At 40.4% G+C, this 21,990-nt stretch overlaps 1 protein-coding gene and 1 pseudogene across 1 annotated transcript; one reads left to right on the forward strand and one right to left on the reverse strand.

Moving 5' to 3' along the window:
- Positions 1 to 7,120: 7,120 nt before the first annotated feature.
- LOC117200812 (glutathione peroxidase 1-like) lies at positions 7,121 to 7,736 on the reverse strand (annotated as a pseudogene).
- A 385-nt stretch (positions 7,737 to 8,121) lies between these two features.
- Positions 8,122 to 21,178, forward strand: CNGA1 (cyclic nucleotide gated channel subunit alpha 1). The gene is made up of 8 exons (XM_049709462.1): positions 8,122 to 8,238; positions 9,278 to 9,394; positions 10,368 to 10,430; positions 15,350 to 15,391; positions 15,479 to 15,589; positions 16,846 to 16,956; positions 17,728 to 17,834; positions 19,369 to 21,178. The coding sequence occupies exons 1-8, from the start codon at positions 8,132 to 8,134 to the stop codon at positions 20,781 to 20,783; spliced, it is 2,073 nt and encodes a 690-aa protein (XP_049565419.1). The 5' UTR covers positions 8,122 to 8,131; the 3' UTR covers positions 20,784 to 21,178.
- Positions 21,179 to 21,990: the final 812 nt, after the last annotated feature.

The raw sequence follows: 21,990 nt of genomic DNA on the forward strand, positions 1-21,990 counted from the left end.
ATTACTGATTGGTGAAAAAGTGAGATCCATATCCATGCCACCTTTCTAGTGGCTGCAGGGTCATCACATTCAAGTGTCCTTACAGTCCTGACTCGCTGCACCAGGGTTTTATGGGTTGGGAGAAAGTGATAAACAGAGGAAGTGGGGAAGGAGACTTTAAAAAAGAGGTTGAAGTAGAAGCAAATCAGAGATGATTTGGATTCATTTCCTCATCATTTCCACCCCTGCTCCCTTTGACCTGCACTAATTCATTTACTCATTCATTCTTTCCACAAACATAATTGGGTACTTGCTAGGTTCAATGCACTGTTCTTAAAGCTAAGGATATATATGAATGAAACACAAAACAAAAAGTAGCCCTTCTCTTAAAGTGGTCAGTCTAGTGAAATTACAGGAAAATCCTTTCCAGTATTTTTCCTAAGGCTAATAGTGGATTCAGAATTTCTACACAGTAAGGGCTTAGGGCAGCCATCTGGTGGGCACTAGGAACTTACTTTAAAGCTATATTTATTTACCAAATCAACTGTTTTTTTTTTAAGTGTATTATTTGGGGGTGGCTTGGGCTCCTCAAGGATATCACTGGAAGTTAAAACCCCCAAGGCCACCCTTTTGTTTAAGTCAATGTTTTAAGACATGCTTTTTGAGTTTATATCACTGCATTGTAAATAATTTACTGAATCCAAAAAGCACACTTCTGTGGAGTGTGAAGCCCGCACTGATAGGAATGAAGCAGGGACAAACAAGTGTCACTTGGGGCCATTGGTGACTGAGTTCCTACATCACGCCTTTTCTGAGCAGTGCAGGAAAGAGCTTGAACTTTGCAACCTGTTTGTGCATACCAGCGTGGTCACATGACCCTGGGCAAATCCTTTACCCTCTCTGAGCTTCATATCTTCCCCTGTGAAATGGAGAAGATAAAGCCATGCTGCAGATTTATGTGAATTAAATATGCTAACCTGATGTAATGCCTGACCTGGAGCAGGCTCTCCATAGACATTTCTTACCTTTGTCTCTTTGTTTCTGTGGTCTCCAAGTGAGTAACAGAGGCTGAAAGAGGTGGACTGATGCAGAGAATGGGCAGCACATAGAAGTTCTTTCTCACTTGCCTGTTCTCATCCTGCCTGAATCTGTCATACCCAGGTGGGAAGGACTCACGTACACTTCCCAGAGGCGTTCTCCCCAAAGCAATCAGAAATATTTCACTTCAAGTCTGAAGAACTGTTTAGAATTTGGACAGATTCGGATGATGCACAGACTGGGCACACCTGATCCACTTAGAAAGAAACTGACATTTTCCGACCTCTCAACTGCCTTTTCTAAATCCTTCACTACACCCTTTTCTTTTTCCACTGTCTCCCCACTGGAGCTGGTCTTGGGCATCTGCTGACCTGCCAATTGCTGCTCCACATTCATCAAATAAAATGGCACCTACCGTTCAGACGTCCCTTTCCTACTGAGTCTCACTGTCGTTCGGGGCAGCCTCCACAGCTATGAAATGTGATGCATCCGAGACATCTGAGTCCCTGGCTTCACAAGTTCTGTCCTTCCCTTTGCTTCAGCCTCTCCACTGTGGTCACCTGAGTCCTTGACTCCAAGGTGCTTCACCTCCACAACTGTAACCTCTAGTACAGCATCTTATTTCCTGAACACAGCTTCCTCTGTTCCAGCTCTTACTCTCTTTCTCAGTAAACCTGTTCTTCAACCTTACTGAGATATTTGTCCCCTTGATCTTCAAGTTCCTAATAAATCCTTCCTTCCTATCATCCTGTCCCTCCTTCAGCTTAAGGTCTGTGTTTTTTTATTTAGATGAGTCTCTCCTTACCTCCTCTGCCCCTTCGTCCCTCCACCCCAACTGCTGACCCCAATCTCAGATCATTCCAGGTATCTGCCTTTTGGGCTTTTTCCTACCTGAACTACTAGGCATGGTGAGAGATCACAGCACCGTGTGCACTGTTGCATCAGTTGGGACCCAGGGATACCTGTAATCCTTCCACAGATTCCTACCCCAGCTCTTTTCTGTTGCCTCACGCAATTGGAAAACTGGACCTGGCCCCACTTGGAATCCTCCAGGGACTCCTCATCCTTGTTAAGGTAACAGAGCATCCAATGCAGGTAGTGAATCAACCCCTGCCTTCCTCTCCACCTCTTTTCTTGTCATTTACTCACAGAGCCATATTCTCCATGACTTGATCTGTTGAGGTTTCCTGAAGGCACCCTGCTGTCTCACATGTTTGTTTTCCTGTACTTGCTACTGCTTCTGCCTAGAATGTCGCTCCACGTTGTGGTGTGCTGGACAGGTACCCGCCCTTTGTTCGAGATCTCTCTAGCCTGGCCTTTTCAGGAAGCTCTCTCTCAAACTCACTGCAGAGGATTTAGTGCGAGTCCCACAGCACCCCTGGCCTGCCATCTCTGTGTGCTGGATAGCAGCTGTTTGACCCTCCAGATCCCTTTTCACCCTGTATTGGCTTAAAACGACAGAGATTTATTGTCTCCGTTCTAGAAGCCAGAAGTACCACATCAAGAAACTGGTGAGGCCATGCTCGCTCTGAAGGCACGAGGGAAGAATCTGTTCCACGTCTCTCTTCTAGCTTCTGGTAGCCGCAGGTATTCCTTGGTTTGTGGATGCAACACTCGAGTCCTCCATCTCCACATAGTGTTTTCTTTGTGTATCCCCACAGTCTTCCCTCTGTGTCCAAATTTCCCTTTTCTCAGCTATCAAATTTTTCTCATAACGCTATTCAAATAATAATTTTAATATTTCACTAATTTTGAAACAAAGAAAAAATAATCTTCGAAATTGAAGAGGTGACTGACAATTATCAACACTTATTTTAGTTTCTTTTATGGGTCCCAAACCTTTTATTCAGTGTGGTACTCTTGTCTCGTTCCCCAAGACTAGTTGTGAGCTCTTTAGGGCCATAATCATATTTGGGCTTCTTTCTGACAGCACCTGGCAGAGAACTTTGTACATAGTATTTATTTCTTGAATTGGACACAGACATTCATTTCTTGGAATGTAGATGTTTCATTTAAATTTAAATTTTCTAATTATTCATTGCTAACATACAGAAATAAAATGAACTTTTTTACATTGACTTTTTGTCATGTGACCTTGCTAAGTTCACTTGTCTGTTCTAATATTTTTCTATAGATTTTTTAGTGTTGTTTACATATACTATCCTTTCATCTGAAAATATAGTTTCAGTTTTTTCCAATATAGACCCTCATTCTTTCTTTCTTCCTTTCCTTCTTCACTTCTTCCTTTTTTCCTTCCTTCCTTCCTTCCCTCCTTCCCTCCTTGTCCCTCCCCTCCCCCTCCCCCCCTCCTCCTGCCTTGAAGCCTTTCTTGACCATTATTTTATCTTTCCCACTACTGTATTCAGAAATACAGATATGACTGGGGTCGTGCACCAAGGGCCAATAGCATAGAGTAATGTTTTTTTAAGTGTGATACAGGAACTGAAATAGAATTACTTAACGGTGTTTGATAAAACTGTAGATTCCTGAGGCCCATGTCATTCCTCATTCATACTCTGAGAGCAGGGCCCTGGAATCTGCATTTTAAACAAGCTTCACAGGTATCATTCATACTAAATTTAGAAAACCTCTGCCTCATAATTAATTATGTTTGTATGTGTGGGTTTGTGTGTGTGTGGGTGCACAGCATATCTTTCTGCTATTTGATATGAGAAAGATAAAAACTAAGGCTCAGCAAGGTTAAAACGCTCACTTGAATTCTTTCAACAAATAAGTGGCACAGGCAGGTTTTGAACCCAAGTCAGAGCCTGACTGCTTCCTGGGCATTCATAGTTTATGTTCCAAGTTAATTTTGCCTGAATTGTTCGTAAGATTTTCCCAATCATTTGCTTTGCTTTAGCTTTGTGAAGTTTTTTTACAGCCTCACATAAGGGAGAAAGTTTTATGATTCATTTAAAAATGAAATCTGAAACTTACTTTCTAAAAGCAGTTGTTTCCTTTTGATTTGCAAATTTTTATTCAAAGATTTATGTTTGAAAACCAGCAAAGCAATGAATTCTCTAAAAGAAGAATTTTTTGGTTCTTTTCAGATGTCTTGTTAACAATCCTGTGAGACCAAAAGAGTTGAAAAGTATATGAAAAGAATCAACAATTACTATTAAAAATCCTTTCTCTTTAATACATGAAAAAAATTTTAATGTAAAAATTAAAATATTAGAAGCTAGGATTCAATACATATGAAAAGAACTTACCATAATCAAGAAGAGTTTATTCCATAACTATTAAAATAATTTATTAAAGTAGGTCATCATGTTAATAGGGTAAATTAAAAGGAAAAAAAGGATTATTTCTATAAAAGGAAGAGAGCCTTAATAAAAATCAACATTTATTCCAATTTCTAATTTTTAAAAATTGGTAAAATGTGAATAAATGGAGATTTCTCTAACATGAATCAAACATCTCTCTTAAGCTAACAGTCAGCAATATGCTTAAGAGTGAAACTCTAAAACATTCTCATAAAGCCAAGAACCATACTAGGTATCTCTTAAGACAGTTGTCCAGTTGTTAAGACTCTGTGCTTCCACTGCAGGGGGCATGGTTTTGATCCCTGGTTAGGGAACTAGGATCCTGCATGCTGCGTGGGCAAAAAAAAAGGATTGTTACTTGTTCTGTTCTGGAATTTTTAGTCAAGGTAACTAGACATCAAAGCTAAATACCTCATGAAAAAGAGGAAAGAATAATTTGTGTAAGTACTATGATTGCATTGCTGAAAACAGAAATTATTTAAGAGAAAAACTATTAGAAATAATTTTTGTAAAGCTCAGTTAAGTTGGCTGGTTTCAAGATAAATAAAATATTTTTATGATATAGCAAAAGCAATCAGTTAAAATATATCAAGGGAAAACTATCTTAACTATCTTAATAGAAACAGAAATACAAAACATCTAGAAATTAATAAAAATGTAGGATTGATAGGTAGAAACTTTTTCAAAAACGTAGAGGAAAATAATTTCCCAACTTATTTTATAATTTTTTTTTTTTTCGTTATGTGGGCCTCTCACTGTTGCGGCCTCTCCCGTTGCGGAGCACAGGCTCCGGATGCGCAGGCTCAGCGGCCATGGCTCACGGGCCCAGCCGCTCCGTGGCATGTGGGATCTTCCCGGACCGGGGCACGAACCCATGTCCCCTGCATCGGCAGGCGGACTCTCAACCACTGCGCCACCAGGGAAGCCCTATTTTATAATTTTAATGCAAACTCCATCAAAATCTTTACGGTTGACAAGGCAAATTTAGAATGATGACATTTCAAACCAGTAGGGAAAAGATGGACTATTGGTTATTGATTTAGTGCTATTTATACTATTGACTAGTCATTTAGAAAATATAAAGTTGAATCCCTACCTCACACCTTACACCAAAATAAATTTGATAGATTAAAATCTAAATGTGAAAAAGGAAACCATAAAAGCAGTGGAGAAAATGTGTTGATAAATAATTATATGGTCTGGTGTGGAATTTTGAGTATCTTTATTTTTCTATTTATATTTTCTGTTTTCTTTCTTCCTAGAGTGAATATGTATTAAAAAGTGATTGTGTGATATAAAAAACGTTTTTTCCTATGTAGAGCACTTAGGCCAACAAGAAATTATGGGACAAGGGAAGTGATTCTTTTTTTCTTCAGGTCCAAGCAAAGCCCAGGTTTGGTTCATTCTGACATATTGGATAATATTAGTTGTCCTTGTTTAATCTTTTTTACTCACATAGTTTTTTCTATGTTGTGATGGATGAAATAATCATATATTCTCCTTTTCCGAATCATAAGGCATGGGGTCTCCCAGAAGGAGTGGTGCTTGATGACAATAGGAAGCCAGCATGCTATCAATATAACCAGAATATCCATGCTGTTGCTGAGAAGGAGTCAATGAAACAATTCTCTTCTTAAAGTGGTTGTTTCTTTAAAAGTTACTTTAATTACATTTTAAAATATGTGCACACTTTTATTAACAGACATTACAAAAATTCTCTGTTTACTATTTATTGACTACTGGCTGCTAGTTGTTTTCATTAGTTGTATGAATACTAGGGTGAAATAAAGAGCATTATATATGGCTATCCTCACTGGAAGATGTAATGTTTTAAAAAATGAAGTGTGCTTTTTACATTTTTCCACATCAAATGATTTTTTTCTTTTTCTTTTTTTGGTTTTTGCTTTTCTATTTTATTCATAACAAAGGCAAGTTTCCCTCCAAAACCCAGAGATCTGTGGTAGAAAAATAACAAAGGAAAAATCCCCAATCCGTATAATAAAAACCTGGGAGTGCAGGTTAGGGGGTGTGTGTTGTGGAGGAGGGGAGGGATGGATGGATAACCAGCCACAGAGGATTAGGTGGAGGTTTGGTACCTGCTGAAGTTGTCCAGCACCCGTCATCCTCTCAGCATGTTGGCCTTCTGTGGGTCTTCATCAGCAGGACCATAGCAAGTGACATTCAGTACAAGAGCTGGTGTTCTTGGAGCCCGTGAACAGATACTGGGTTTTTGTTTTGTCGACTGGAAAAAACGCACAACTTAAAAGTTGAGAATTATATTTTATCCGGGGACATTACTGAGGACTATAGTCCGGGAAGGCAACCTCTCAGATAACTCTGAGGGACTGATCCAAAGAGGTAAGGGAGGAACAAGAATATATAGGAGTTTTTGCTGGGAGAAAAGAAAAATCATGTAGTCGAACATCAAAAGATTACTGCTAATCACAAAAAGACAGACTTCTCAAGTTAATGATTTTAGTGCTTTTCTATGTATGGGAAGAGTCAAGAGTCTGGGCTCATTGAAATTATTCCTTTGATATGCATCTTAACTATCAAGGGCCAGTATCCTGTTTTCTCCATCCTGAATTCCCCCAAGGGCGCACCTACCCTGGCGTCTGCAGTGGCTGATGGCTGGATAGCAGACAACATTTTTCTGTTGTTTACTGGAATGGCAGACAACATTCTTTGTTTACTGAAGCAGCGGCATTTTTAAAAATCCACAGTGTCCTTTTGCTTTTCTGCTGACACCTAGCACTTTATTAGTGGGGAGCCTTGGTCTGGGAGAGGGGAGGCTGGGATGGATACCTAGCACCTATCTAGGCCCATTTTACTGGACATCAGGTGTTATCTCCATGCAAGTTTGGAGGAAACACCCTTAGAGATGAAATCCCCAGAGGACAGCGCTGTGACTGCCAAGCAGCAGGGGTTGGAGGAGCATCCTGGGCACAGCTGGGTCCTTGGGATGACAGGGCTCCAACGTTGGGCTCCATGTCCATGGTTAGAAAGCAGTGGCTGTACCTGTGCACAGGCACATTGTTGGGGCCCACCAGGAACTTCTCCAAGTTCCAGGCCACGTCACTGCAGCACACTGAAGACCAGGTGAAGTACTTGGGGCCAGTCATGAGTGCAGGGACGTTGTCATTGGACGCCGGCAGAGCCTCAGGAAAGAAGGCAAGCGCCAGTGTGCCCACGTGCCATTCATGTTGCCTGAAGCTGGGCTGGAACCTGCTGCCAGGACAGATTTGGAGTTCAGGATCACTTTGTTCTTGGCGTTTTCCTGATGCCTGAAGTGGTTGCCCGGGAAGCTTAGCACTATGTGTATCAGAATAATTTAGGGGGACTTGTTGAAATGTGGATCAGTTGTATCTTTATTCACTCCAAAATTTGAATACCACTTGAGACCCTTTTTTTTTTTCTGAATGCCTGTAGAAATTCACAGTTGATTACACCCATTTTGGTATTTTATTATATTGCTTTTCATTGTTACTTAATTGTTGGATGTGCCTGTGAGGTCCCTATAGTTTTGTTCCACACCTACATTGCCTAAATATTTCAAAGCTGGAGTAAATCCAAATTAAAAAAGAAAAAAGAGTTCTACACCTCTGAATTTTAAAAAATACACAAAACCCTTGAATTTAAAGCAATACACAAAAACCTGACTAGTGATCATTAAGTGCTTGGATCATGACTGTATTCTATTAAAAAATAATTCGTACATATAACTGGAAATAAGATTGTTATTTCAGCCTTAGATGAATGATAGAGTGAAACTTTTGATTACATATGTAAATATGTAAAAAGTCTTCCTACTAACAAGACTTTTTTTCTCCCCAGCTATTAAGCTAACCATGAAGAAAATTATCATCAATACACGGCGCTCTTTTGTAAACATTCCCAATGTGATTGTACCAGATATTGAAAAGGAAATAAGAAGGATGGAAAATGGAGCGTGCAGGTAAATGCATCTTTTTTCTATGTTTTTTTTTTTTTTTTTTTCTGGCTGTACTGGGTCTTCGTTGCTGTGTGCAGGCTTTCTCTAGTTTCAGCGAGCAGGGGCTACTCTTTGTTGTGGTGCACGGGCCTTTTCATTGTGGTGGCTTCTCTTTGTGTGGAGCACAGGCTCTAGTTGCACGGGCTTCAGTAGTTGTGGCACACAGGCTCAGTAGTTGTGGCGCACGGGCTTAGTTGCTCCGCGGCATGTGGGATCTTCCTGGACCAGGGATCGAACCTGTGTCCCCTTCATTGGCAGGTGGATTCTTAACCACTGCACCACCAGGGAAGTCCCTATGTATTTTTAATACTAGCCAAAGTTCTTCAATTTAACCAAGCTTAATTTCAGTTTAACTTTTAATTTGAAACCTTGAACTTTGTACTTTATTTAATTTAGTGAATTTATTTATTCTTTAGGTCAGCCTTACTTATCTAACAAATGAACATAGATATTATTGTGGTGATTCTTTAGATGCACCTTTGCCAAATATTTCCTTAGTCACTGGCAAGACCTTTCCTCATGGGACATTTCACATCTAAAGAGATAACATTACCATAGAGAAATGTGAAAAAAAAAAAAGTGTGAAATGCTAACGTGTTTTAAAAGTATAATTTAAAGTGGCCACCCTATAAATGAATAGAATTTGTATAAATGTGGTTGAATTTACTTTTAGTGGAAGGAAATGTTATTACAGGTTCAGAAAACTGTATAACATGACCTGAAGTACAGATATCATACTTTCGATTTGATAAATATTAACTAATCAATGCATCAAACAATACAAATATGGAAGACCTAGAAAGTAGTTTCTTAATTACATGCATTTTACTGGATTGTGCATATACTCTATCTAATTCTGTGTATTCTGAACAGTTCTCATCTCACTCTTATTAAAAACTGTTCGTTTGAGAGAGAAAGAGGAGATGAGAAATGAGACATGTTGTTCCCCCACAATGGTTTAAAGCACTGATCTAATTAATCTCTGCCTCCTGTTGAACCATAGCTCCTTTTCTGATGATGATGACAGTGCCTCTGTATTTGAAGAATCAGAGAGTGAAAACACTCATGCAACGGATTCCTTTAGAAGTAGTAGACATGGAAGGGAACAGCCATCACAGAGGTGAGCAGTATCATCTATCCCTCCACATCAGTTTTTAAACTATTATTTAGATGAAAGAAAGGTGTTCTACTCTTCCACTCAGTGGGCTTGGCCAACACTCCTGCTACCCAGCTACTCTGCAGGATCTTGGGAGTAAATTGCTACTTCTGTTCCTTACCCTCTTCTTCTCTTGGGAAACTGCCACTGCCTGATGATAATTCATGCATGGGGCTCCAAGTCACGAACACTCTTGCTGATCATTTTCCCTGAGACCCATGTCTGTCCCTTAGGAAACCTCATGCCTGAGTCCTCTCTGATTTCCTCCTTCTTTCTGATCCTTCTTCCAAGCAATTATATGTGAGAGGGTTTAGCTGTCATTCTCTAAAATGCTCTCTCCCATTCAATCCTACTTTCAGGGAAGCAGAGCACTAGGGTGAGTAACGAGACGAGAAAAGCTAAAAAATCCTTAGGGAAAAAAGCACTTGTGGAAACTTCAAACGTGTGACCCTGAGAGTGTGGAAGGAGTGCGGTATTGGTGTGGATCAGGGGTTCCCATCCTGTCAAACATATTTACTTCTACTTTGCTTTTTTTCCCTCTTTTTTTTCCCCCTCCTGTTTCTTTTCTCACTGACCACCTTCAGCTTTCATACTGTTTTCATTTGTCTTGTCTTCCCTTCCTATCCTCCCGGACAATCTAAGTCTTAATCGCTTTCTGGGAGTTAGTAGCATCCAAACTGGCTTACTCAGGGCGTGGAGGATGGTAATGTGATGCATTGTGAGCATTGATTAATAAACATTTATTAATTACTTTGGTTCATGGCCCTGATATTCAGAAACTCATGCTTCGTGGAGACTCTATATTTTCAAAAATTATCTAGGCACTAGTTAGTAATGGGTAGAACCTGAAAAGAATTTGTTCTTTAAGACTTTTAAGACTATGGACATTACACACATGGTGACTATTATGATTTCACTGTGCTTTTTCATTTCCCAGGGAGCAGTACTTGCCTGGAGCCATTGCACTTTTCAATGTTAACAACAGCAGCAATAAAGAGCAGTAAGTACATTGACAATAGTAAACCAAACCTTTGTTTTTAAAGAAAGACAGTAAAAAGGTAGAAATACATCTGAATGTGTTATACTGCAGATATTGATTAGGCAAACTCTATCTAATCCAATGGCAAAGTTTTTCCATTATTTTGTCATTTGGTTATTTCCTCCTGAAAAATGTAGCTACTCCTGTTACAAGTAATACGTATGTATGTATGTATGTATTTGAATATGTGTAGAAAAACCATGTCTATAGCATATATGAAATTGCCCCACCGTGTGGTTAGGGTTAGGGTGGCTGACAAAATAAATAAAACATCATTAATCCTTCCCATTCTGAGCCAGTGTGTCTTAGGTCAAGTTTCCCAGGAGACAGTCTCTGAGAAGGAGCTTTGTATACAGAGCTTTATTGGGAGCGCTCTCAGAAGTGATACCTGGAAGGGAGTTAGGGGAGTAGCTTTGGGTAGAGGGAGAAGTTGAACTTCAGAGAATAGAGTTGATGTGCGATGTGATGCTATGGGGAGCTCTGGAGAAGGGATGGCCCTTCAGAGTTCTTCCATAGTTAGGCAATAGGACTGGGCTTTGTACCCATGCACGGTCATTGTATGAGGACTGCCTCTAGGAAGGGGTGCATAATTTTGAGCACGGTGGCTTCCTTCAGCCAAGGCCAGTCAAGGGAGAGGGAAACTATGAGCTGGCAGCAACCCAAACTGGATAGTGGCACTGGTCAAAGCCCTGAGGCAAAAAAGCAAATTAGTATCCATAATATATATTGATTCAAGTCAAGATTATTTGATGCCCTTTCCATGGTGTAATTAACTTGCCATCAAGTGACTGATTGCTTTCCTCAAGTAGTGGTGCTCTTTTAGAGTCATAGCATTAGTCTTTGTACCTGGAAGACTGGACATTCAGCAATAGCAGCAGTTAAATCGCCTGGGTGAACAGGACCTCATGTGTTGGGCCCATGTATAGTCTCCATCTCTGCCACCATGGTTGCTCCATTCACATCCACATCGTGCCAGCACTGGGGATGCCAGTGACAGAGGTTGTCTTTGTCAGCAGGCTGATTTATTCTGTCTACTTGGTGGTTCTTTTCTTTTCCATAGCACCTGCTGTCTGATGGGCATTAATATGGGATACAAAGGTTTTAAAACCTTGTGCTCATGCCCATAAGGTCCATTCAGCCTGCCTATTCTCCAGAATTATTTTTCCCGATCTTGCAATATTTTTCATCAGTTCTCTGACCAACCACCCAATGCATTGTGACTGCCCATGAATCCTTGTATATTCTTTTTTTTTAAAAAAAATAATAAATTTATTTATTTATTTTTGGCTGCCGTTGGGTCTTCATTGCTGCTTGCGGGCTTTCTCTAGTTGCAGAGAGCGGGGGCTACTCTTTGTTGCAGTGCACGGTCTTCTCATTGCAGTGGCTTCTCTTGTGGCAGAGCACGGGCTCTAGGCACGCGGGCTTCAGTAGCTGCGGCTTGCAGGCTCTAGAGCGCAGGCTCAGTAGCTGTGGCTCATGGGCTTAGTTGCTCCGTGGTGTGTGGGATCTTCCCAGACCAGGGCTCGAACGTGTGTCCCCTGAATGGGCAGGTGGATTCTTCACCACTGTGCCACCAGGGAAGTCCACCTTGTATATTCTTAATTTGGGCCACTGCCTTTTCCCCACAAAGTAGATGATTGTGCACTGCTTAAAGCTGTGCTATTGGTAAGATTAACTTCACTATCTTTTAAGACCACCTCTAGGTAAGGCTGTATTGTAGGCAACAGCTCATTTTGGCTTGCATCCAGATGCTAAGCTGACCCACCCACAGATCATGCTCCATCAGTTGTTCCTATAAGCCCAATGTATGGCCATGGGTCGGGGGGGGAGGAATAGCCTTGATGCAGCAGCGGTAGACGACATGGGGCGAGGGTGCCGAGCCACCTGCTCAGTCCCAAGTACATCATTTTATCATGTGATAGGTTGCCATACAACCTTATGACTTGTTAGTTCTGGCAGGATCCAGCTCATGGTCAGCAGTCATCTTCTGTCCCATGGTTAGATAATCCTCTTTCAGGACCCAATTAACATGATGTCATTGATATAGATATAGTGGACCAATGTGATACTCTGAGGAATGTCCAGATGGTCCAGGTCCCTCTAGATTATGTCATGACAGTGGGAGGGAGAGTTAACATAGCCCTGGAAAATAGTGTAAATACATACTGTTTTCCATCCCATGTGAATATGAACTGTTTCTGACCCTCTTCCCTGATAGTGGTTCAAAGTAACACATTCACCATGATTGACCCGGAACCTTAGGAATATGGTACTGATTGGGTGAGTGTATTGTTTTTCACATCTGCCACAGTGACTACAATTGGAACTACTATTTGGTTGATTTTGCAGTAGTCTGCTGCCATCCACCAGGATCCATTTGGTTTTTCTTTTTTTTTTTTTGCGGTACGCGGGCCTCTCACTGGTGTGGCCTCTCCCATTGCGGAGCACAGGCTCCGGATGCGCAGGCTCAGCGGCCATGGCTCACGGGCCCAGCCGCTCCGCGGCATGTGGGATCTTCCCGGACCGGGGCACGAACCCGTGTCCCCTGCATCGGTAGGCGGCCTCTCAACCACTGCGCCACCAGGGAAGCCCTCCATTTGGTTTTATAGGGGCCAGACATTGAATTAAACGGGGTGTGATGAAGAAGCACCACCCCTGCATGCATTGGGTCTTTAAGGATTGCATTTCCTTTCCTGTCCAGGTTGCAATATTGCTTTTTGCCAGCAGGTAGGAGGCAGCTTCAGGGCTTCCACTTGGTCCTCCCCACTGTGTTAGCTCTTATTCCACAAGCCGAGGAACTAGTGGAGATGAGGAGATGATTGTCATTCTGCCAATGACCAAATAAATGCATTCCATGTTTACATGGAGGAACTGGACAAATGACCACAAGGGGGCATCCTTAGACCCAGTGGAGGCCCCACAAATTACTACCAAACCACCATATGTCCCTCACTTTAATGGGGGTGGGGCATGATGATGCTTTAGTCCCTGGGTCTCAATATCAACTTGGGTCCTGTGCGAAAATGGCCTTTAATGTATGTAGGTATTCTTTTTTACCCCCAGTGTACAGTTACTTAAGTAAATGATCATTGGTTTTCTTTGGAGGAAAGACTGGGAAAATCATTACTGAATATACTTGTCATGGTGTTGCAGAGTCCTTCTTCATGGAGACTGGGCTTCTCCTCTGACTGGTGGTTTCATTTCTGAGAGCTAGCTCAGGTTTAGAAACTATTCAAGTGGTTGTGACTTTTTATTGGGGTACGTTGCCCTTAACCTCCTGAGCGTCCATTCCCAATTTGTTTTTTATTATAAATGTAAAACAGTACCCTAACAAGTCAACAAGATGCCCATCTATCTAGGAATACAGTATTCTGTTAACCTCTTCCATAGCGCTCTGTGGGTTAAGACCCTGGCTACTATGCTCACCTTACTGATAATTAAAATTATCAGACCTGTTTCTCTTCTGATGGGTAAGCACTGCCACTGGTCTCTGTGATTTCTAGATCCTGCCATCCCTATTGCTCTCAGGGAAGTCTAGTTCTGTACCCAGTTCAGCATCTCTCACTATCAGCCCTGGTCTACAGAGGACAGCACCAATGAGCTTCTCAGTAATGCTGGTGCCCCTCTCACCAGCACATTCCCTGTCATTTTTATATCCTCTGAGCCCTCTTAGGGAACATAATCAGTTGGTGGGCTATTTTTCTTACTTAGTATATCCATTTTAGCCTACCACTTCTCTGAATCTTTCTGATACCTTCCTCCACCATGTGCCATGGCATTTTATAAATTATATTTCACTTAGTTTGAGCTGTCACCTTTTCTGAGCTTCTAAGAGCCATCCAAGAAGTGTGCCAGCACCATCTCCCAGGGCCTATGTTAGGGTGTTAAACCTTGTATCATAGGAATGTAACTCCCATAGCAAAAAACTCCACCGTATCTAACTTTATGTTCTGTTTCTATTTGTACATGACAACCTTAGGTGCCAAGCCCCATCTCCTTGTCAATTTTATCTCCTATTTCTCCTTAGTAGCAGCTTCCCACTTATGCTGGGCCATTCCTACCCAGACTGAGTTCATTTGTATATTTGCACCTGAAAATCTCCCTCCCTTTAACATCCTTTCTCTTCTTCTTAACCTCTCCAACTCTTACCCATACTCTGAGGCCTAGGTTTAGACCTACTTCCCTTTAACAGCCTTCTCTGACTATCCCAGTGGTAACGAGATGCCTGATCACTCATTTTCCCAAGATATCTGAGCCAACAATGACAGCCTACTATGACCTTAGCTCTGTCTGACTCCAGAATCCATTCTTCTGCTGATAGAGAAAGCCAACTGCAGAAAGAGCCCGCTAATCCCATATTCTCCACTCAAGAAGAAATTGTAACTCAAGAAGTAACTCTGTTACCACAGAGCTTTTTGTCTGCTCATAAAACATTGCTTCAGTCAGGATTACCCCTCTAAAGAAAACTGATGGCATTTTCTTGAAATTCTCAAAACTCTTATTCAAGTATAAATACAAGTGACATCAAGAAGCTTAAATTTTAAGTACCCATTTTTTGGATATACATTGAGACTTTGAAAGTACACTTTTGGGGGCTCTTGTTTCTTAAATTTCCCTCCCTGGGTTTATGCCTTTATCCACCTCCATTTTCTCCAATTTTCCACATGCACTAATTCCCAGGAATTTTATTTGTTTATTGTTGGGGTGCATGTCTATTTCTTGTTGAACCCACCATTAGGAGATCAGATTTCTGGTCTCTGAGCACAGGGGCAGGTCTTTGAACACAAAGCCCAGAATTCTTGCCCAGTGGAGAGGAAGGTAAACAAGAATGGAGGTGAGAATGTAATTTGATTATGTGATATATTGGTTTTTTTCTATAGAGAACCAAAAGAAAAAAAGAAAAAGAAAAAAGAAAAGAAGAGGTAAGTAAGACTTTGGCATGAATAACCCCACATTTTTCTATCCATAACATTTTTGTATTTTACCAACTACATCTCTCACTTCTTCAGCAAGCCAGATGATAAAAATAAAAATAAAAAGGACCCAGAAAAGGAAAAGAAGAAAGAAAAGGACAAAGACAAGAAAAAGAAGGAGGAGAAAGACAAAGACAAGAAAGAAGAGTAAGTATTTTTACTGGCATTGAAATTAGGAATAAATTTGTGATGGGTTTAGGATGCAGGGATAATTTCCCACAAGTTTATAGTAAAGAGGCCCGGTGTAAAGACTAAATAAATTGTTATCAAATGTGAATTTAAGTTTTTTCAAATTTCCTTAACATTAGCAATGGTAGCCTTAGTTTTCTCATCAAGAATTTTCGGCGTCATGGTTAATTTCCTTCCTTAAGCACTGGTGAAGATAAACTTACCACTGGGACAGATTTAGGATCCAAAGAAAATTGCGTTTCTAGGATCTTACCATCAATATTTTTGGCCGAAATAAAAATTTAATAATTTCATTAACATTTTTGAGTCATAAATACTGTATGGCAAATAATCCAAAGTAAAGTAGTCTCATTGCAAAAGCCATGCCTAATTTTGAGGGCAGTATGAATGCTGTCAAAACATTAGCTATTTGAAAGAAACTTTTTAAAACATTTGAGAGTTAGAGTTTCACAAGGTTAAGGCTGAGTGATATTTTCAGAGCTATCTTTTTGCTTTTTATTAAAGAAAATATTGTCTTCTAAACTTACTCAAAGAAAACTCTTTACTTATTTGTGCCTGTTAGAAATGTGTTGACGTTGTATAAAAGAAAAAATCCTTAAAAATATAAATTTGATACCAGAAAGTTTTAAAAAATGTCCATTTGATCATGTAGTTCCTTCCTTCTTTCTTTTGCCCTCTATTGCCTCTCAATTCCTCATACACACTTAAGAACAAGCACTTTTTATTAGATTGTGTTATATTCTTCTCTCCATACAGATGAGAAAGAAGCCATGAGTTCCCCCTCACAGTGTGGTCCCCAGTTGTTTTGTTACCTGGTAGGGGGAGTGGGAAAATCATCATTGTCTCACCAACCATTGCCTACCCAAGGGGTCTGTGGGATATCCAGAGTTCGGCATGATCTATGCCATTGTTCTCTCTCAGTAGCCGGAGTGATAGAAGTGTCTGCAGCATCACAGTAAAACAAGGGCTTCAATAAAAGTCTAAAGTATGGTTTAATGTAAGACTAGTAATTTAACTATCTATCCACCCCTCCCTAACCAGTTTCTTATGACTAATGCACTTATGCCAAGCTAGTCTTCCCACTGTGGAGTGAGCTTCTTCAGCTTATTTCTAATTCATCAGTTGTGGGTGACGGGCATCACCATATTTGATATTTGAAATAAAAAGATTCTTGTTTCTTGGTAAACTTCCCCTTTATTTCCAATTGCTGCTAGGGAGAAGAAGAAGGAAGTCATGGTTATTGATCCCTCAGGAAGCACATATTACAACTGGCTGTTTTGCATCACCTTACCTGTCATGTACAACTGGACCATGATTATCGCAAGGTGTCTATATATTTTTGTGGATCTCAAACCACTTCTAGTTTCCAAGTTAACTGACTTAACGGTTTGGCCTAGAGCTCTTTAGGACATACCTCCTTTCTCCACCACAGGTTGTGAAGAGAGGTTACATCATTCTCAATGTGTTTTCCTAAGAGCAAGAGTAGCTGCTTTGGTTCCCAATATCCTTGGAAATCCAGTACTGGGATGGGGTGGGGTGGGGATACTTTTAAACTTTTGATTGCTCAATCATTTAATTAGAACTTTGGGAGAAACTTTATTTTCTTTGGCCTGCAAGAAAACAATTTTGCCAAGACTGGAAAAAGATCAAGGATCTAGGTTTTATAGAGCAAGATGTGTTTCCCAAGGGATATCTATGGTTCCTTGTCTTTTAGACAGTAAACATCTCAGCCATCCAGGACAAAGCATGATTTCCCAAGGCATTTTGGGTACAAATAGTCAACGTGAACCTGGCTATCAATGTGTATCACCCAAAAATACTTTGACGTTAGCTTGAAGTCATTTATTCTCATTTGATGTTTTCACAAAGCTGACTAGCATAATGGAAAGAATGTTGAAATTCAGAAGTATGAGAAAACTAAATCCAACCCAGATTTGGGAATAGATTTGGGAAAGCCATGGTTGATTAAATGGACTCCAAGGACCCCTCTTCGCCTTAGTGTGTTATACTTCTCATCGTGATAAAAATTATACAAAGAGGACTTTTACTTAAATTGGTCCCATTTCATTTTATTTATACAAGGTTTTCTTTTACAGAGCATGTTTTGATGAACTTCAGTCTGATTACCTAGAATATTGGATCATTCTTGATTACTTATCAGATATAGTCTATCTTCTCGATATGTTTGTACGAACAAGGACAGGTAAATATGTTCAGTTTTGGATATTTTGCAATTTCATGCTTTTATCTCTATGTATAACTTGAAATTTCTTTTTTTTTGTGTGGTACGCGGGCCTCTCACTGTTGTGGCCTCTCCCGTTGCGGAGCACAGGCTCCAGACGCACAGGCTCAGAGGCCATGGCTCACGGGCCTAGCTGCTCCGCAGCATGTGGGATCTTCCCGGACCGCGGCACGAACCCGTGTCCCCTGCATCAGCAGGTGGACTCTCAACCACTGCGCCACCAGGGAAGCCCAACTTGAAAATTCTTAATTCAAGTGTTCTTCAAAAAAAAAAAAAGACTCACAAATATTTTTTTTAGAGGAAAAAGCACTCTTGAAAGCAAGAGTACCATATACCCTCCCACAGGCTTAGGCCACTCCAGCTGATTCAGAAGGATGTTACTAGGCAATCTTCTGGATGTGGATTGATGGCTTTCCTCCATTTTTCTGTTCACTGGGTTTATACCAGGAGAGAGGAATAGAGAGAACAGAAATATTCTGCCAGTTCTATGGGGAAAGGGTAATTGCTACCTAACAGAGATACCTTGAAGAGGCATGGGGGAAAATGTCATTGTACTCAGCAGAGCTGTACTAGAAATTTTATAAAAAACAGGATGTACATCCTTAATTCAACTTTGTGGTCCATGGTGAGGCATTATTGACCAATAATCTAGGCAGGATCTGATAGCTTCCGACTTTAAGTATTCTTGTTAAGTAGGTATAAGCTCATTTTCTATACTACCACATGCAAAGGTAACCTGTGTACGCAGAGTATTGCTTTTAAGAATCATTATGTAAAATAAAGACATTCTCTAATATCAGTGCACTGGAGCAGTGCTTCAGTTCAGTTCTATGCACAGCTCTGGTAACCAGGATAGGAAGAGAAACAAATTTTTCCCTAGTGAAATATATCACAGTACTGAAATTCTGGGTTTAACGCACAAGGTGCATGGTAGCAGCTTAGTAGAAAGGAAAATCCCAGATGTCTAAGGAAGCCTGGGAGGGGCAAGAAAGAGAAGTGAAAGCCTGATAGTGAAGCCTCAAAGGACATATGCTTCACATTGAAGGGGCAAGGCAAGAATATGCACAATAGTCAAGCAGCAAGGAGGTACCCAAGCTTCAAGGGTGGGGCTGGGATTCTGACAAAAGAGTGGCATGAAGAATTAAGCACAGTGCTAGAAAAAGAAAACTTTCCAGGAACACTGTTCATAAAAGGCATAGCTTTACCTGGACAAGATGCTGAATCTAGAGAGGTCTGTATATATACCTTGTATATATACATTGCATATAAGCTCTCACTTCTGTGCTTACGAAGTTTTACTTTTTATTTCTGCAAAAGAACATTTTCCACAGCCATATGTTGATCAGTACTCATATCTTATTACATTGCTAAAAGCATATTTATTGGAATGAACTCTTGTTTGGAAATCAATGACGTTTGTTGAGAGTTACTTTAGAAAAATTTACAGTGGCATAAAAAGGAAAAAACATTACTTTTTTTTTTTTTTCTATTTTAGGTTACCTAGAACAAGGACTACTGGTGAAGGAAGAGCTTAAACTCATAGAGAAATATAAATCAAACTTTCAGTTTAAACTTGATGTTGTATCAGTGATACCAACGGATCTGCTGTATTTTAATCTGGGCTGGAACTATCCAGAAATTAGACTAAACAGACTGTTAAGGATCTCTCGAATGTTTGAGTTCTTCCAGAGAACAGAAACAAGGACAAACTACCCAAACATCTTCAGGATTTCTAACCTTGTTATGTATATTGTCATTATCATCCATTGGAATGCGTGCGTGTACTTCTCTATTTCCAAAGCTGTTGGATTTGGAAATGATACCTGGGTCTATCCTGATGTTAACGATCCTGAATTTGGCCGTTTGGCTAGAAAATATGTATACAGCCTTTACTGGTCTACACTGACTTTGACCACCATTGGTGAAACACCACCTCCTGTGAGGGATTCTGAGTATATCTTTGTGGTGGCTGATTTCCTAATTGGAGTGTTAATTTTTGCCACCATTGTTGGTAACATAGGTTCTATGATTTCCAACATGAATGCAGCCAGAGCAGAATTTCAAGCAAGAATTGATGCGATCAAGCAATACATGCATTTTCGAAATGTAAGCAAAGATATGGAAAAGAGAGTTATTAAATGGTTTGACTATCTGTGGACCAACAAGAAGACAGTGGATGAGAAAGAAGTCTTGAAGTATCTACCTGATAAACTAAGAGCGGAGATTGCCATCAACGTTCACTTAGACACGTTAAAAAAGGTGCGCATTTTTGCCGACTGTGAAGCTGGTCTGTTGGTGGAGTTGGTCTTGAAGTTACAGCCCCAAGTCTACAGTCCTGGAGATTACATTTGCAAGAAAGGGGATATTGGACGAGAGATGTACATCATCAAGGAAGGCAAACTCGCCGTGGTGGCAGATGATGGAATCACTCAGTTTGTAGTATTGAGCGATGGCAGCTACTTTGGTGAGATCAGCATCCTTAACATTAAAGGCAGCAAAGCTGGCAATCGAAGAACGGCCAACATTAAAAGTATTGGCTACTCAGATCTGTTCTGTCTCTCAAAAGATGACCTCATGGAAGCTCTAACCGAGTACCCAGATGCCAAGTGTATGCTAGAAGAGAAAGGGAAGCAAATCTTGATGAAAGATGGGCTACTGGACATAAACATTGCAAATGCTGGAAGTGATCCTAAAGATCTCGAAGAGAAGGTCACTCGAATGGAGGGGTCAGTAGACCTCCTGCAAACCAAGTTTGCCCGGATCCTGGCTGAGTATGAGTCAATGCAGCAGAAACTGAAGCAAAGACTAACCAAGGTTGAGCAATTTCTGAAACCACTTATTGACACAGAATTTTCAGCTATTGAAGGATCTGGAGCTGAAAGCGGGCCCACAGACTCTACACAGGACTGAAAAGCTGGTTATTCATAAGGACATGCCTCAGGATCCTTCTGGTGATGTGAAGGATCCTTCTGGCACCTGTAAGTTGAAAGAAGAGAATGATTCAGCTGGGAATTTTCCCGTAAGGAAAATATGCTTCGCTGCAGGGCACAAGGCCGTACACTCACTTGTGAGGTACTGTGGCTAAAGCATCATCACACTTAGAATTTGTCACAGTGGATAACGTGCAAAGATATAAACCAATTAACTTCTCAGTATTTATATCTTCTGATTTTTTCACATATGCTTCTTTTATGTAACACTCTTTATAAAAGTGAACAAGTATCCCTCACTTTCAGGCAATTTATATTGTTAAGGAGCAACTGGGAATTACCGTGTACATCGTGTTCAGGATACCATTTAAAAAGAATTAGAATGCAATAAAGTAAAATAAAACCTAAAGCTGTAGTGGATATTATTTATTTGATAATTTAGTAGAGAGTTTAGGATATTTTAGAGCTTCTGGGACATTTTAGGGACCTTAATCATTTTACTCTAGCACTTGGGAAGAATGGTTGAGAAAAACTTCTTACTGATAAAAGCATGACAAATTATATATATATATATATATATATATATATGAAATTGAAAATCGCAAGTTGTTATAGGAATCTTTTATAATAAATTATTAAGGCCTGACAGCAGTGGCTACTATCTTCTTTCTCTGACTGACCAGCAATAAGAAAAAGAGATAAAGGTAATACTCTTGCTGGGTGATGAAGAAAGGAAATTGTTGTTAGAAAAGGAGACCTGAAAGTTCTATGGTCCAGCATGGGCATCATGGGAGCTTCTTAGAAATTCAGAATCTCAGGCCCTACCCCAGACCTGCTGTATCAGAATCTGAATTTTAGCAAACCCCTAGGTAATTCATACATTAAAGCTTGAGAAGCACTTAGCTAGAGAACCAGGAAGGAGTTAATGGGAGGATGGTTCTAGGAAAGAAAAGGGAACTATATGACAAGTGTGTGCTCATGGAAGACATTGCTAACCGATTATACAACTCTACTGCTAAACCCAGATGTGGCTCAATAAATTCTTAACACAGATCACTGGAATTGATATCAGATTTCTATACGTGCCTGTAATAATATGACTTAACGTGGCTTCTTGTTAATTTGACATTTCAGATATCTATGTGGACCTCAATCGGTGCATGCCAATGGTAGAATTTATCCTACTC

This window comes from Orcinus orca, chromosome 4, assembly GCF_937001465.1.
Source record: "Orcinus orca chromosome 4, mOrcOrc1.1, whole genome shotgun sequence".
Taxonomy (NCBI): Eukaryota; Metazoa; Chordata; class Mammalia; order Artiodactyla; family Delphinidae; genus Orcinus; species Orcinus orca.